The 15,000-nt window shown below is 51.1% G+C and overlaps 1 protein-coding gene across 1 annotated transcript in view; it reads right to left on the reverse strand.

The window, feature by feature from the left end:
• LOC307247860 (kinesin-like protein KIF26A) overlaps positions 1 to 15,000 on the reverse strand; it is a gene marked incomplete at both ends in the record, with an annotated part of 35,817 nt that overhangs the window by 1,891 nt on the left and 18,926 nt on the right. Inside the window, 11 exons of the mRNA XM_080023978.1 lie at positions 1 to 4; positions 698 to 721; positions 2,262 to 2,452; positions 3,436 to 6,478; positions 6,896 to 7,058; positions 8,263 to 8,422; positions 9,527 to 9,695; positions 10,271 to 10,560; positions 11,809 to 11,902; positions 12,264 to 12,464; positions 13,491 to 13,668. The exon at positions 1 to 4 is cut by the window's left edge and continues 147 nt beyond it. Of these exons, the coding sequence (XP_079880104.1) occupies positions 1 to 4; positions 698 to 721; positions 2,262 to 2,452; positions 3,436 to 6,478; positions 6,896 to 7,058; positions 8,263 to 8,422; positions 9,527 to 9,695; positions 10,271 to 10,560; positions 11,809 to 11,902; positions 12,264 to 12,464; positions 13,491 to 13,668 (4,517 nt within the window). The remainder of the gene's footprint in view (positions 5 to 697; positions 722 to 2,261; positions 2,453 to 3,435; positions 6,479 to 6,895; positions 7,059 to 8,262; positions 8,423 to 9,526; positions 9,696 to 10,270; positions 10,561 to 11,808; positions 11,903 to 12,263; positions 12,465 to 13,490; positions 13,669 to 15,000) is intronic.

The following is a 15,000-nucleotide window of genomic DNA, read 5'->3' on the forward strand; positions in this document are numbered from 1 at the left end:
GACCCTGGAGCAGGGACACGCCGCTTTATAGCGCCAGCGGGATCGGGGGTGTGCGCCTCCTTCCGGCGGCAGGATAAATTAGGAGCCTGACACACAATTAGCATGGCCGCTAATCTGCAGCTTTGGGATTAATCTACAGGTCAAACTGTTGGCGGGCCGCAGGGATTAAGGTGCCGCTGTACCGAGCCGCTGGATTTCTTAATATTAACAGAAACGTGTTCTATTTATATCTGGAGGAATGGGTTTCCGGTTTAATCCAGCGACCCCTGACCTCTGCTGGACGATCCTTCAGGCGGGAGGCGGGGCCGAATTAAACTGTGACGATTTGGAACAGCTTTGTTTTCGGATCAATTGATATAAATACAGTTTGGACTTTGGAAGGAAGGGCCGTGCCATCGGGTGCTGCCTGGAGGACTTGAGGTCAGGGACCGGGGACCAGGGATTCCAGGCGACCGACCAGGCAGCGCCGGACAGTCGAACCGCTTCCTGTCACTGAACCGTGCGGCAGGTAGACGCTGGTTTTGGGCGACGAGTGAGCAGCGTTAGCTTTGTTTTACATGTGCAGGTGTATTTGAAGGATGTTATCAGTGTGTTATGATGTGGACTGAGATGAAGCAGCGACGTCAACACAAGATGAGTCATCAGAGAAACAGAGAAAATAATCAGATGAAAGACGAAGCTTCACGTGTCAACCAACCTTCTCAACGTCATGGAACGGTTGCTAGGAAACGACAGAAACAAAAACAGTCAGAAGCAGGTTCAGCTCCGTGTTATACAAGCACACACAAACACACACACACACACACACACACACAAACACACACACACACACACACACACTAACACACACACACACACACACACTAACACACACACACACTAACACACACACACTAACACACACACACTAACACACACTAACACACACACACACACACTAACACACACACACTAACACACTAACACACACACACTAACACACACACACTAACACACACACACTAACACACACTAACACACACACACTAACACACACTAACACACACACACACACACACACTAACACACACACACTAACACACACTAACACACACACACACACTAACACACTAACACACACTAACACACACACACACGCACACACGCACACACACACACACACACACACTAACACACTAACACACACACTAACACACTAACACACACACTAACACACACACACACTAACACACACACACACACACACTAACACACACACACACTAACACACACGCGCACACACACACACACACACACACTAACACACACTAACACACACACACACACACATACACACACACCCACACACACACACACACACACACACACACACACTAACACACACACACACACACACACACACACACTAACACACACACACGCGCACAAACACACACACACACACGCACAGGCACACACACACACACACACACACACACACACACTAACACACACACACACACACACACTAACACACACACACACACACACTAACACACACACACACACACACACTAACACACACACACACACACACACACACACACACACACACACTAACACACACACACACACTAACACACACACACACACACACACACTAACACACACACACACACACACTTACACACACACACACTAACACACACACACACACACACACTAACACACACACACACTAACACACACACACACACACTAACACACACACACACACACACACTAACACACACACACACACACACACACATACACACATACACACATTAACACACACACACACACACACACACATACACACACTAACACACACACACACACACACACGCACAAACACACACACGCACACGCACACGCACACACACACACACACACACGCACACACACACGCACACGCACACACACACACACAGAGGAGCAGGGAGGAGGGAGGAGGGTGGAGAGAGGGAGGGAGGAGGGTGGAGCCACCATCCTGATGCTCCCACACACAGCACAATGCAGGCTGCTGGGTGTAGAAAGTTCTACGTCACAAACATCTCTTGGTTTAGATCCAGATGCATGGCGATACGGAGCACATCTCTAAACATTCCTCCACCCTCAGTCTCTGGACCCAGAGACCCCGCCCCCCGTCCAGGTGTGGGACTCTAGGTCTGGTGGTCCGCACTCAGCCACATTGGTAATCTGGTTGTATCATCCAGTCTCAACAGGAAGTATACGCTCACCTCGGCAACGCCCACTTCCTGTCTCGCACTCTGCAGACGCTCCACGTCGTCGATCTCGTACACCTTGATCTCGAAGGGTTCCTTGCCGGCGCCCCCCGGTGGCGGCAGCTCCGCCCGGTGGCCCCCGGACTTCCTGCCCGGCGTGCAGGGGTCCGGGAGCGGCGCCGGGATCAGCCTGCGGCGCTGGAAGCCTACGCTCGCCACAGAGAAACATCTTTCAATGGATGTCAAACTTTATTTACAAAGCCCAGTTCATACACGTCCAGGACACAACTTCAACTCGAGACCAAAACATAATCCTGTCGTCTGATCCAATTGAAATTGTTTGAGATCAGAAACCCAGCGTCACGACAAACGCAGTCATGTTTGAATCTGGATTCAAATCAAATAAACAAGCAAAGCTGTGTTGAAGCCACATAAACATGTCGAGTAAATGTCCCGGGATGGAATGAAAACGCTGATTAAATACATATGAGCAGGACGCCGGCGCCGAATCTGACCAAGAAAATGTTTTTGTTCTATTGAAGCATCTTTACCAAACCCAACGCTGAGATGGTGCCTCGTGCTTGGAAGTCATTTACATGGGGGGGTAATTGATTTGGGGGGGGGCTGAATAAATCACAGTGGAGCTGGGTGATAATTGGAGTCGGGTGTGTGCGGCGGGAGGCGGCGGCCATCATGAAATATTCATGAGGTTTAGAAAACAACTGAACGGAGAGCAAGTATCAGCAGCATCAATCAGCTCCATACTGGTGGAAGTACACACTGTAATATTCACTGTAGTACACACTGTAGTACACACTGTAGTACACACCGCCATGGAATACCAGATGATATCGGCCCAGATACGCAGCGTGGATAAACACTTCCTCCATGAAAATCCCAGAATAGAGTGAGTAACACCTGCTGCTGGAAGAAGAGGATGTTCCACCCAGACCCATGTGTGTACAGTGATACTATGTTAGTACTGTGGTCATACGTGTAGACTGTGGTACTATGTTAGTACTGTGGTACTATGTTAGCACCCATGTACTATGTTAGTACTGTGGTTCTATGTCAGTACTGCGGTACAATATTAGTACTATGGTACTATGTTAGTTTTGAGGTACTATGTTGGTACTGCGGTACTATGTTAGTAGTGTGGTACAATGTCAGAACTGAAGTGCTATCTTACCGTTCCCTCTCTTCTTGGGCGATTTAGAAACTCTGCTCCTATTGGACGACGACACCCCGCTCTCGCTCATAGAGTCGTGGGCTGACGAGGTGCTGCCTGTGGTCTCGCTGTCTCGGATCATGCTCTCATAGCCGCTGCTGCCTCCACTGTGGTAGAACAGGGCGGTGCGACCCATGGCAGGGGGGAGCTCTCCGCTCAGGATGCTGCTGTTATCGCTGCCGTGGCCGCTGCTGTAGCGCTGCGGTCTCCTGGGAGCTGTGATCTTGCTGTACGGCGAGGGGAGCGGTGTGCACATCGGGGGGGTGGTCTCGCCGTATTCGCCCTCACTTCCTGTGAAGCCCGGGCCGCGGTCGAGGTGCATCCTCTGGCTACCTGCGGCTAGCTGGCTAACACGGCTATTGGCGGCCCGGCTGATTGCCTGCTTGGTGCCCATGACGGTGCCTCTCGCTGGCTTGGTTCCCGCCCCAGACCGGGGTTGGAACTTACCGGTCGGAGGTAGACTGGAATTGCGTGTTACAGGATTATCAACAGGCTTTGTGGAGGAGCTAATGCTCTTTGAACTGCTGGTAGACAGCGATCGAGACTTTGAGCCACTGGAGACGACCGTACGGGAACAAGGTTTCCCAGCTGTTGCAAAGACACCAGGAGGAGAAAGGGAGAACGGAGCAGGTGTAGATGTAGAGGTTGGAACTCCAAGTCTTGGCACTGAGTGGTTCGATCTGCTGCTACCTCTCAAGCTAGCACCAATGTTGTCTCTGGAAAGTCTAGTTTTGGAACCATCTGAGGTAAGACTGTCGCTTTTCTCAAGAGAAATAAGACTCCCGTAATACCGTGAGGAATCACCTTTGGCTCCTCGTGTCTTCAGGCTGGATGTTGTCCGAGCAGATCCGTGGTCTGCTTTTAAAGCAGAGGTCTTGTAGTTCAGTGAATCTGCTCTGAGCCTTGTCTGAGATTCCTCCTCCGATGGGAATGTTCTAGAAAAAGCAGACTTTGCACGATCGCTCATTTTTAAGGCACTTGGAGATAAAGCGATCCTGGCCTTCTGCTCTGGGTTCCAGTGCCTGGCAGGCAGAGCAGGAGGAGAGATATTCCCAGATCCAGACTTCGGGATCATACTGATTTTCTGTCCATTTGACTTCTTCCCCAAAGAAGGAAACCTCAGGCCTCCTTCTCCATGAGCAGTTTCATTTTCCCATTTGGATTCAGAGGAACCTTGAGGTACAGAGACAGTTCCCAGAGTCGTAGCCCCTCGCGTGAGCCTTGGCATCTTAATGAGTGTGTCTCCTCGGCGACCGCTGAACTTTTCACAGCCGTCTATGACCCTGTGAGAGGAAGAAGTGACTTGCGCCTTCGGGGGTCGAGGTACACTGTTGCTATTTCCTCCTGGTTTCCTCGAGGGAATGCCGCTTGGGGTACTTCTCAGTGTCTTACCTGTCGACTGAAACTCCGCCTCTCTGATATCAGAGTGACTGCTTCCCTGGAGCCAAAGGTCAACCTGTCTACCTTCCTGTTTGCTGCAGCCCAGAGCAGCCTGTGAGGTAGGCTTTGTTTTCCTGGGAAGACTGGCGTGGGAGCTGTGTGGAGGGGTCTGAGATGATAAAGGGTTTGGCGCTCTGGCTCTGGAACCTTTGAGGAAGGCTTTGGTCATGTCTGGGGAGAGAGGGCACTTGGTAAAAGATGTTTGACATGGTGTAGCAGGGTCACTGTCTGAAAAGCAGACCCCGCTGTCGTTCAGCAAACTCTTAGCACCGTGCTGTAAAAACGGCTCCCGACCAACTGTTTTTGGTGAGGTCAGTGCAGGCTGTTTCTCTGGTTCGTTGCATTTGACCTTCATTAAAACTCTTGTCAACTTGGTGCTAATACCTTCAGGAGAATCAACAGTCACTTCACTAGGCCATGAGTCAAAAGAAGGTTGTTTGCTGCCATGTTGTGTAAATGAGGTTGTGGCAGTTTCTGCACTAATCACAGAAGCCCCCTGCTGGGAGGTGTAAGCATCGTACTCATCATTTATACTGCTGATGATGCTCACAGGGCCTGAGCCCAAAGCCTCCAGGTAGCCACCGCAGTTGAAGCCGAGAAGCCTGGAGGGCATCCCGTTGTGTGTGACCAGGCCCATGGGAAGCTCCTCCACCACCGTGAACACCAGCTCGTCCTCACCGTTCAGCTCCACAGGCTGCTGCAGTGTCACTGTCGTTCGGAGGAAATCCTTGTCGAGGTACCTTCCTACCAGGGTGGACCGCAGTTGGGTACTGCTTAAATGAGGAGCCCCGAGTGGTGGTCCCTCTCTCAACACCTGTTGACTCATCTCTACAGGAGGCACTCTCCCAGCATCCTCCAGGGGGGACTGTGATGAAGTCCTAAGGCCTCTTGGAAGAGAAGGCGAGGCGGCAGGCTTAGGGGCCGACCCTTTCAGGTAGACCTTCTCTCGGACAACCGGCTCAGAGTTTGGAAAAGGCCTGCCTGGGGGACAGGAAGAGACCAGAACCTTGTCCCCATCTGCACTGGTCCTTCTGGAGTCCAGGTCCTGGTTCTGAAAACCTGCACTGGGGGAGGTGGTCGACGGTTCAAGGTCAGCGTTATTGGTGCAAGTCTTCGCTGTGCTTTCAGGGAGGCAGACAGATTGATCTGGTTTAACTGGAAGACTTACGCCTGAAGCGACAGCAGCCGGACCTTCACTACCGTCGATATAGTCCAGTCTCTCCTGCAGCTCTGCAAACGTGTTACATTTTAAATGGTTGCTGTCAATTATTGCAGAATCTTTCCCCCGCTTCCTGTTCAGGGAGGGGATGATGGGAATGAAAGAGGGTGGAGCTTCATTGTCACTCAGCTCTCTGTCAGAGAATGCCGTCCTGTTAGGGCCTACGTAGATGACCGTGTCACACGAATGCTCGCTGCTGGAGGAATAGTCTGGATCATCGGACCGCACTGTGCACACGTCATGATCAAAGGCCACGGTCCGAGGGCGGAAGGGACGGAAGTGTGGTCCCCGGCGAGAACGGCCCTCTTCGCAGGAACTCTCCCCCCCGGAGGAACTGGAAGCAGACTACCGGGGGAAGGAAACACAACGTAAACCACCCATGAGCAGAAGAACCACACACTGATCGATTCCACGCCAAATCGATGGGGTTGGAATCCTGCGTCGATGCATTATAGGGTTAAAAGTGCACATGAGAGACTACATTAAAATAAAGTCAATGCAAGCTTATTACTTATGCATCCATATGGTGTTTGTAATCTAAAATGTACAAATACTGGCCGTCAGTCCACATAATGAGGGTGAGAGACCATTTCATCTGGCTTCACTCTCCCTCAGGACGGCCATATTGATTATATGTCATAATGGACGACAGAAAACCTCAGTGAATTATCACTGGAATTTCCTTGAGTTGAAAGTAATGTGGATGGAGATTACAGATCGAATAGTGTAAACCAGAGAACAGCAGTTGGCACAGGAAGCTACCTTGGCTTTTTTCTTCCTCATGCGGTGAATACGTGACGCCAGCTGGACGGTGGTCAGGGTCTCCATGTAGTTGCCGGGGGAGTCGGAGATGTGGGCGATCATGGTGGTTCGGCAGTTGATGTTGCCCAATGACTCTCTCAACAGCATGGTGAGCTTGCTGTCCCTGAATTATACATCAAGGAAGCCCTCGTTAGGCAGAAAAAAAGAGGGCAGACGTACCCACACCCTTCCCAATCCCCGCAGGACTCCACAGAGCGGGCAAAAGAAGGAGAAATCACATCTCATTTGTGGTGAATGGAGCCTTCTTCCAACGCCACTTTGAACGGAGTGGCGTGCCTCAGTGTGACGCAGGACCAAAGCATCTCATGCTGCTCTGGAATTCTCTTGCTGCTCCTCTCTGACCGGGATCATCACCGCATCATCACCGGCGTCATGCTAGTGTCTTCACACGCAAAGGGCTCTCTTATATTTAAAGTCTTTACACTGGTTCCCTGTTATTTTTCGTATTGATTTTAAAATTATTTTATTTGTTTATAAGGAGCTTCTGGGCCTTGCACTTTGCTGTATGAACCAGGACTAACCCTAACCTTGCTGTATGAACCAGGACGGCCCCTCAAAGCCTCTGCTTCTTCTCTTCTAGCTGTTCCACAAAGCAGAGCAAAAACATTTGGTGATGCTGCCTCAGCTGCTACGCTCCAAGCTGCTGGAACAGGGTTCCAGAGGAAAAGCTTTTCAGAGGATCAGCCTTCCAGAGGAACCGCCTTCCAGAGGAACCGCCTTCCAGAGGATCAGCCTTCCAGAGGATCAGCCTTCCAGAGGATCAGCCTTCCAGAGGATCTGAGAGAAGTTCGAAGTGTTGATGTTTTTCAACTAAAACAGTGTTTTCAGTGTTTTATCACTTTGTGGTTTTATTATTAATATTTATTTGAATCTTCATGAATCATCTTCTCATCCTATTGTCGTTCTGTTCAATTCACTTTTTGGGGAGTTTTGGTGACACAGTTACACAGAGTTATTATCCATACACAGAGTTATTATTCATACACAGAGTTATTATTCTCCCTTAAAGGGACTTTCCACTGCCGCATGCTAACTGTGTTAGCTCAGTGCATGGCTGCAGAGGGGATCAGCTAGCCTAGCTCTGGTGAAAGTAGAAGATGACTTATTTACATCATATTTATGACGAGTAAAATGAAAAACATAAAAATGAGATGCAGCCACATTGTGAGGATGCAAAATGTAGAACGACTGAGTGAAGGTAGAGCTTTATGGTTCTCCATCAACTCTGCAAAATGGGAAACATTGATCCCTGGCAGCCACAGGGGGCGCTGCTCAGTGGACCTCATGCAGTTGAATATGGGTGGTACCGGAAGGGGACGTGCTCTGCCCCGTTGGCCAGCGCCAGGATGACGTTTCCCAGGGCGGAGAGAGACAGACACCGCCCTCCTCCACCTTCTCTGGTTCTGCTGATGTCCGTCTCACAGCTCCCCAGGTCCAGCAGGTGGAGACGACTGCGACTGCCGGGCACTGAGAGACGGCAGGCAGACAGACAGAGAGACAGAGAGACAGACAGACAGACAGACAGACAGACAGACAGAAACAGGTCATATGAGCGCTGGTCTCACATACATATTGAATTCACTTTCGTTTAGATTTGTTGTGGACAAAGCCCCAAAAAGACCAAGTTGAAAAGTTGGTCCGAGCTGACCTGCCCAGAGAGCTCCCAGTACAAGCCAAACGGTCTGGTTCTGTCCGGTTCTGCCTGGTTCTGCCTGGTTCTGCCTGGTTCTGTCCGGTTCTGTCCGGTTCTGTCCGGTTCTGAGTGACCTTTGAACCTGCTCGGGTGGATGCTACACCTCTACACCTCCCTCTTCCCGCTGACGGCGGCAGCAGCTTGGAGGGACGTTCGCTTGAAGAACGGAGCCCCACGTCGTTTCAGACTCGGGTGGGGTCGCTGGACACAGTAAGGTGCTGCGAGCGCTGGGGTTGGGCAGCACAGACCCGCTCGCCTCGACCGAAAGACCAGACCCAGAAGCTCTGGACAAAATGATGTTTCTACACGAGGACGATTGTTTCCCAAATAAGTTCCAGGTGTGACTCAGTGTTGGGACCTTGTACAAGTAGATGCCCATCCCTATGACACACCCAGGGCCACGCTCAGGTTCCTGACACCGCAGGCCCACGCCCAAGGTCCTGACACCGCAGAGCCACGCCCAGGGCCCTGACACTGCAGGGCCACGCCCATGGCCCTGACACAGCAGGGTCACGCCCAGGGCCCTGACACCGCAAGGTCCTGACACCGCAGGGCCACGCCCAGGGCCCTGACACCGCAGGGCCACGCCCAGGGCCCTGACACCGCAAGGTCCTGACACCGCAAGGTCCTGACACCGCAGGGCCACGCCCAGGGCCCTGACACCGCAGGGCCACGCCCAGGGTCTTGACGCCGCAGGGCCACACTCAGGAACCGACTCCTGCTCCTGTGCACCGGCACAGGAGCAGGAGTCGGTTGTACAAGTAGATGATCTAGATGACCTTGTACAAGTAATGCCCGTCCCTATGACCCACCCAGGGCCACCCCACAATGCTACATGGCAGGCCTCCCCTCCGGCCAATCAGAATCCAGCGTCTCACCCGCAGCCCTGGCGCCGCTCTGCCGGACGTGCAGCGTGAAGAGCAGATGTGAGTTCCTGCTGCTCTGTTGATCACAGCGCCCCCTGCTGCTCCTGCAGCTCAGAGCAGCATCCAGGAAGCTGGCTGCTCGCTCTGCCGTGGCAGCAGGGAGCTCTGTCTGGTTCTGGAGCTGGGGGAGGGAGGGAGGGAGAGAGGGAGGGAGGGAGGGAGGGTGAGAGAGAGAGGGATGATGGATGGATCCACCATCCATCTTTTAATCCATCTATCCACATATTCATCCATCCATCCATCCACCATCCTTCCATCCATCTATTCATCCATCCATCCATGATCCACCCACCCATCCATCCATTCATCCTTCCCTCCCTCCACCCATCCATCCATCTATTGATCCATCTATACATTCTTCTACTATTCATCCATCCATCCATCATCCATCACGCTGCATCATCCATGGAATCCATCCATCTGTTGGATGGATGGATTAATAGATGGATGGATGCTACTATTTATCCATTCATCCATCTATCCATCTATTCATCAATCCATCCACCAATCCTTCCCTCTCTCCACCCATCCATCCATCCATCCATCCATCATCCATCCATCTATCCATCCATCATCCATCTATCCATCCATTAATTCATTCTTCCATCTATTCATCCATCCATTCATATATTTAATGATACTGATAGGCGTTATCCATCTGAACCAGGCCGGTCCCTCCTCCACCTCCTGCAATACCTGGGAGCCGCAGATGGGGTCCTCCCTCAGCAGCACACTGTCCTGGGGGTTCCCTGAGGAGGTGGAGGAGGCGGAGGTGGAGGAGGAGGTGGAGAAGGCGAGCGGTGCCAGCAGGTCGCTCAGCGTCTCCTCCCTCCCGGAGATCTCCACGGCCGAGACGCTGATGGAGAAGCTGCCTCCGCCTTTCTCCTGCCGCTCCTCCGCCACCTTGAAGAGCCAGGAGATGACGGTGGGAGCCACGCCCAGGCTCTGGGTGGAGCAGTCCTGGCCAATCATGGTGTAGCTCTTACCTGCGGCGGGGGAGGGGCGTGGCCAAGAGAGCGGAAGCCATGTTTCATAAGTTGACATCAATATTAATATTTACATTCATTGACGACAGTGTGTGTGTGTGTGTGTGTTAATGTGTGTGTGTGTTAATGTGTGTGTGTGTGTTAATGTGTGTGTGTGTTAATGTGTGTGTGTGTGTGTTAATGTGTGTGTGTGTGTTAATGTGTGTGTGTGTTAATGTGTGTGTGTGTGTGTGTGTGTTAATGTGTGTGTGTGCGTGTTAATGTGTGTGTGTGTGCGTGTGTGTGTGTGTACGTGTGTGTGTGTGTGTTAATGTGTGTGTGTGTGTGTGTGTGTTAATGTGTGTGTGTGTGTGTGTGTGTTAATGTGTGTGCGCGTGTGTTAATGTGAATGTGTGTGTGCGTGTGTGTGTGTGTATGTGTGTGTGTGTGTGTGTGTGTGTGTGTGTGTGTGTGTATGTATGTGTGTGTGTTAATGTGTGTATGTGTGTGTGTGTGTGTTAACGTGTGTATGTGTGTGTGTGTGTTAATGTGTGTATGTGTGTATGTGTGTGTGTGTGTGTCTGTGTCTGTGTTAATGTGCGTATGTGTGTGTGTGTGTGTGTGTTAATGTGTGTATGTGTGTGTGTGTGTTAATGTGTGTATGAGTGTGTGTGTGTGTGTGTGTGTGTATGTGTGTGTGTGTTAATGTGTGTATGTGTGTGTCTGTGTGTGTGTGTGTGTTAATGTGTGTATGTGTGTGTGTGTGTTAATGTGTGTATGTGTGTGTGTGTGTGTGTATGTGTGTGTGTGTGTTAATGTGTGTATGTGTGTGTGTGTGTGTGTGTGTGTGTGTGTGTGTGTGTTAATGTGTGTATGTGTGTGTGTGTGTGTGTTAATGTATGTATGAGTGTGTGTGTGTGTGTGTATGTGTGTGTTAATGTGTGTATGTGTGTGTCTGTGTGTGTGTGTGTGTTAATGTGTGTATGTGTGTGTGTGTGTGTGTTAATGTGTGTATGTGTGTGTGTGTTAATGTGTGTATGTGTGTGTGTGTGTTAATGTGTGTATGTGTGTGTGTGTTAATGTGTGTATGTGTGTATGTGTGTGTGTGTGTGTGTGTGTGTGTGTGTGTTAATGTGTGTATGTGTGTGTGTGTGTGTGTGTGTTAATGTGTGTATGTGTGTGTGTGTGTGTGTGTGTTAATGTGTGTATGTGTGTGTGTGTGTGTGTGTGTGTGTGTGTGTGTGTTGTGTGTGTGTGTGTGCGTCTCACCCAGGTGGGCGTGTCCGTAGCAGAAGATACATCCGTCAGCTCCGTTCAGCACAGAGTGGAGGACGTCAGTGACGCTGGCAGAACACACGTCAGCCTGGAAGCCGTCCATCAGGAAGCACTCCACCGATCGGGTGGAACATTAACGTGGAGGTTGAAGTTAGTTTTACATTTGAAAACATCAAAGTAACCATCCCCCATCCTTATGTATTCTATGTATTCCATTTATTTACTTGATGTATTCTATGTATACAATTTATTTACTTGATGTATTCTATGTATTCCATTTTACTTGATGTATTCTATGTGTTTCTTGACACTTTGTAGTTTTATGTTTTATAAATGGCCTTGTTGTTAAAGTGTACTTTATAAATAAACTTGCCTTTCATAATTGAGCAATACAAAAACAGCCCCGCCCCAGCCCGCCGTGCCCCGCCCCAACATGGCGACCGTCTCACCTGTGAGGCGTCCTGGGTGAAGATGGCGTCAAAGGCGAAGCTTTTGGGGACAAAGGCAGAGCTTCGCCGGTGGGGGGCGGAGCCACCGCCGGGCGTGGCCTCGCACAGCGTCAGCTGCTTCTTACGTCCGTCCACCTTGAGGAACGACACCAAGTCGCTGCCGTCACCCTGAACCGAGCAGATCCTGACCATCACCCTGATCTGCAGAGAGAGGAGTACCACAGCATCACAGTGCTACCATAGTACCACAGTACTACCATAGTACCACAGTACTACCAGAGTACCACTGTACTACCATAGTACCACAGTGCTACCAGAGTACCACATACTACCATAGTACCACAGGTCTGCTATAGTACCGCAATACTACCACAATACTGCAGTACTACCACAGTACCACAGTACTACCACAGTACCACAAGTACTACCACAGTACCACAGTACTACCATAGTACCACTGTGCTACCATAGCACCACAGTACTCAGTTCTGGACAGATTTGGCTTCTGCTGTGCATCACTATGTGCTGCCTTGCTCGCTGGGCGACAGGACGGGTTGAGGGTTCTGCTGCTGCTGTGGGGACCGAGCCCCAACCAGAGTCAGTCTGTAGATTATATATATTATAGTACGTATTATAGTAATTATTATAATATATATATCTATCTAGTATATGATATATTATAGTACAGAACATGCTGATGTATCTAATTTTAGAGAGAAAGACACATAGAGAGAAAGACTGGAGGGGGGGGGTCCATATTCAGGATGACATCTTCCTCAAAGAAGCGTTGTGCTTCCTGTGGTGATGACTTCCTGTCTGGGAGCCGCCGGCAGGAAGTCCCGCTCTGTGTTCTGGAGGTTCTGGCGGCACGTTCAGCTCGTGTGCAGATGTGCGATGAGCGACGCCTCAACTGAACCGAGGAAGCTGATTGGCCGGAGAAGGCGTCGCTGGAGCTCTGTACAAACTACACTGAAGACCTCTGTGCAACCTTCAGCGGCAGGTTGTCGGTTTGAAACCCTGACAAGGTCTACGTGGTGCCTCCACCCAGTTCAGTCACCTGCAGCTAACGCTCTTATCTTCCTGCAGCACAGCAGGTGCATTCTGGGTAGTGTGGAGAGAGGCAGAAGGTTGGCACCGGTTGGCTGACAGCTCTGCCAGGCGGCCATGTTGAATGAGCAGGAGCTCGGACAGGACCGGTCGTAGGGAGGAGATAAGACTTTTTTTTACCTTTCCTGTCCCAGGGGCATCCTTGACCTTGGACCCCGCCTGCAGGAGGCGCGGCGGCACCATGGGGGGCGAGAGCTGCAGCGCCCCGCTGAACCCCCCCGTGTAGAGCAGAGGAGTCTGGGAGTCCACCGGAGAGCGAGACCTCCTCCTCCGGGAGAGAGACAGCTTCTGGGCCGCCCTGAGAGACAGACAAGTAGGACCACATCACTGACTGTCCTATGGATACTAGAGACACACACACACATACACACACACACCCACACACACACACACACAGTCCTTGTCCTGGATTGAAACTCTACCTCGTGTGCCACGCCCTCTCTCTCTTCAACTTAGTTTTTTGGGTCAGTGCAGAAAAGGAAACTTAGGCATTTTAATTTGAATCTGAAAAGCTGAATGAACCAGATACAGAAAAACAGACACTTACCCCAGTGTGTCTGCTGTCATTTAAATACCAGCTTCCCATCTAATGTGTGTGTGTGTGTGTGTGTGTGTGTGTGTGTGGATACAATATGCTGACATTTACAGCTCATTAAAGGCAGTTCAGAGAGCAAGCACAGAGTGGCCGTGGAAAAGGGCCAGACCTGGCAACCCAGAGAGGCTGGGCCCTACTCTCCCTGCGGCCCGCCACCATCAGACCTGGCAACCCAGAGCGGCTGGGCCCTACTCTCCCTGCAGCCTGCCACCATCAGACCTGGCAACCCAGAGAGGCTGGGCCCTACTCTCCCTGCAGCCTGCCACCATCAGACCTGGTAGCAGGGGCGATACCAGATTCATCTTATAATAGTTATATTCAGTTCAGTACACGGTAGAAACACTTTAACACAAAGCTGCTTTTGTCAGTTTGGTTTGAGAAGAAAGGTCGACTTTACAATTGAACCCTTGCTTTGCTGCCCCACCGACCAACACGGAAAAAGACGCAGTTTCAAACTGTTCCAGCAGGATGCCACACTGAGCTGCCTGGTCCAAACTGTTTTCAAAATGTTAACACGTAAAACACAAAAGACGAAAGGGAAACGTCGGCAGGGCATCAGTGTGTGACGGCTGGAGCCTCCCAGCGTCCAGCAGGTCACTACTGTCAACACACTCTGTAACATGTCCCAGCGAACACCAAACCCTCTGAGCGCTGGAGCTACACGTCAATGTCATATTGAAAACATCCCATAATTGCGCTCAGCCGCTTCTCTCTCCACGTGGACGACAAGCTGAGCTGAACAGCCAGGTTGAAGGGTGGAGTGGAACAGTTACTCACTCTTGGATACGCTCCGTCATCTCAGGCTCCACGGAGCACACTCTGCTGCAGCCTCCTCCATCCTTCCTCCATCACAACAAACACATGTTCTCTGTCAGGTCTTCATGTTGAGAGAGGGAGAGCTGCTCCACTCCTCCGTCCGCTCCCTCGCTCCGTGCAACATGCTCTCAGAGTTTATTCTTCAGGGGCGGAGGAACGTCCTTCATCCGTCACTTCTCCGCTCCTCTTCCCCTCCTCCGGAGCAGAGAAGCACCTTCA

Source organism: Zeus faber (assembly GCF_960531495.2).
Source record: "Zeus faber genome assembly, chromosome: 2".
Taxonomy (NCBI): domain Eukaryota; kingdom Metazoa; phylum Chordata; class Actinopteri; order Zeiformes; family Zeidae; genus Zeus; species Zeus faber.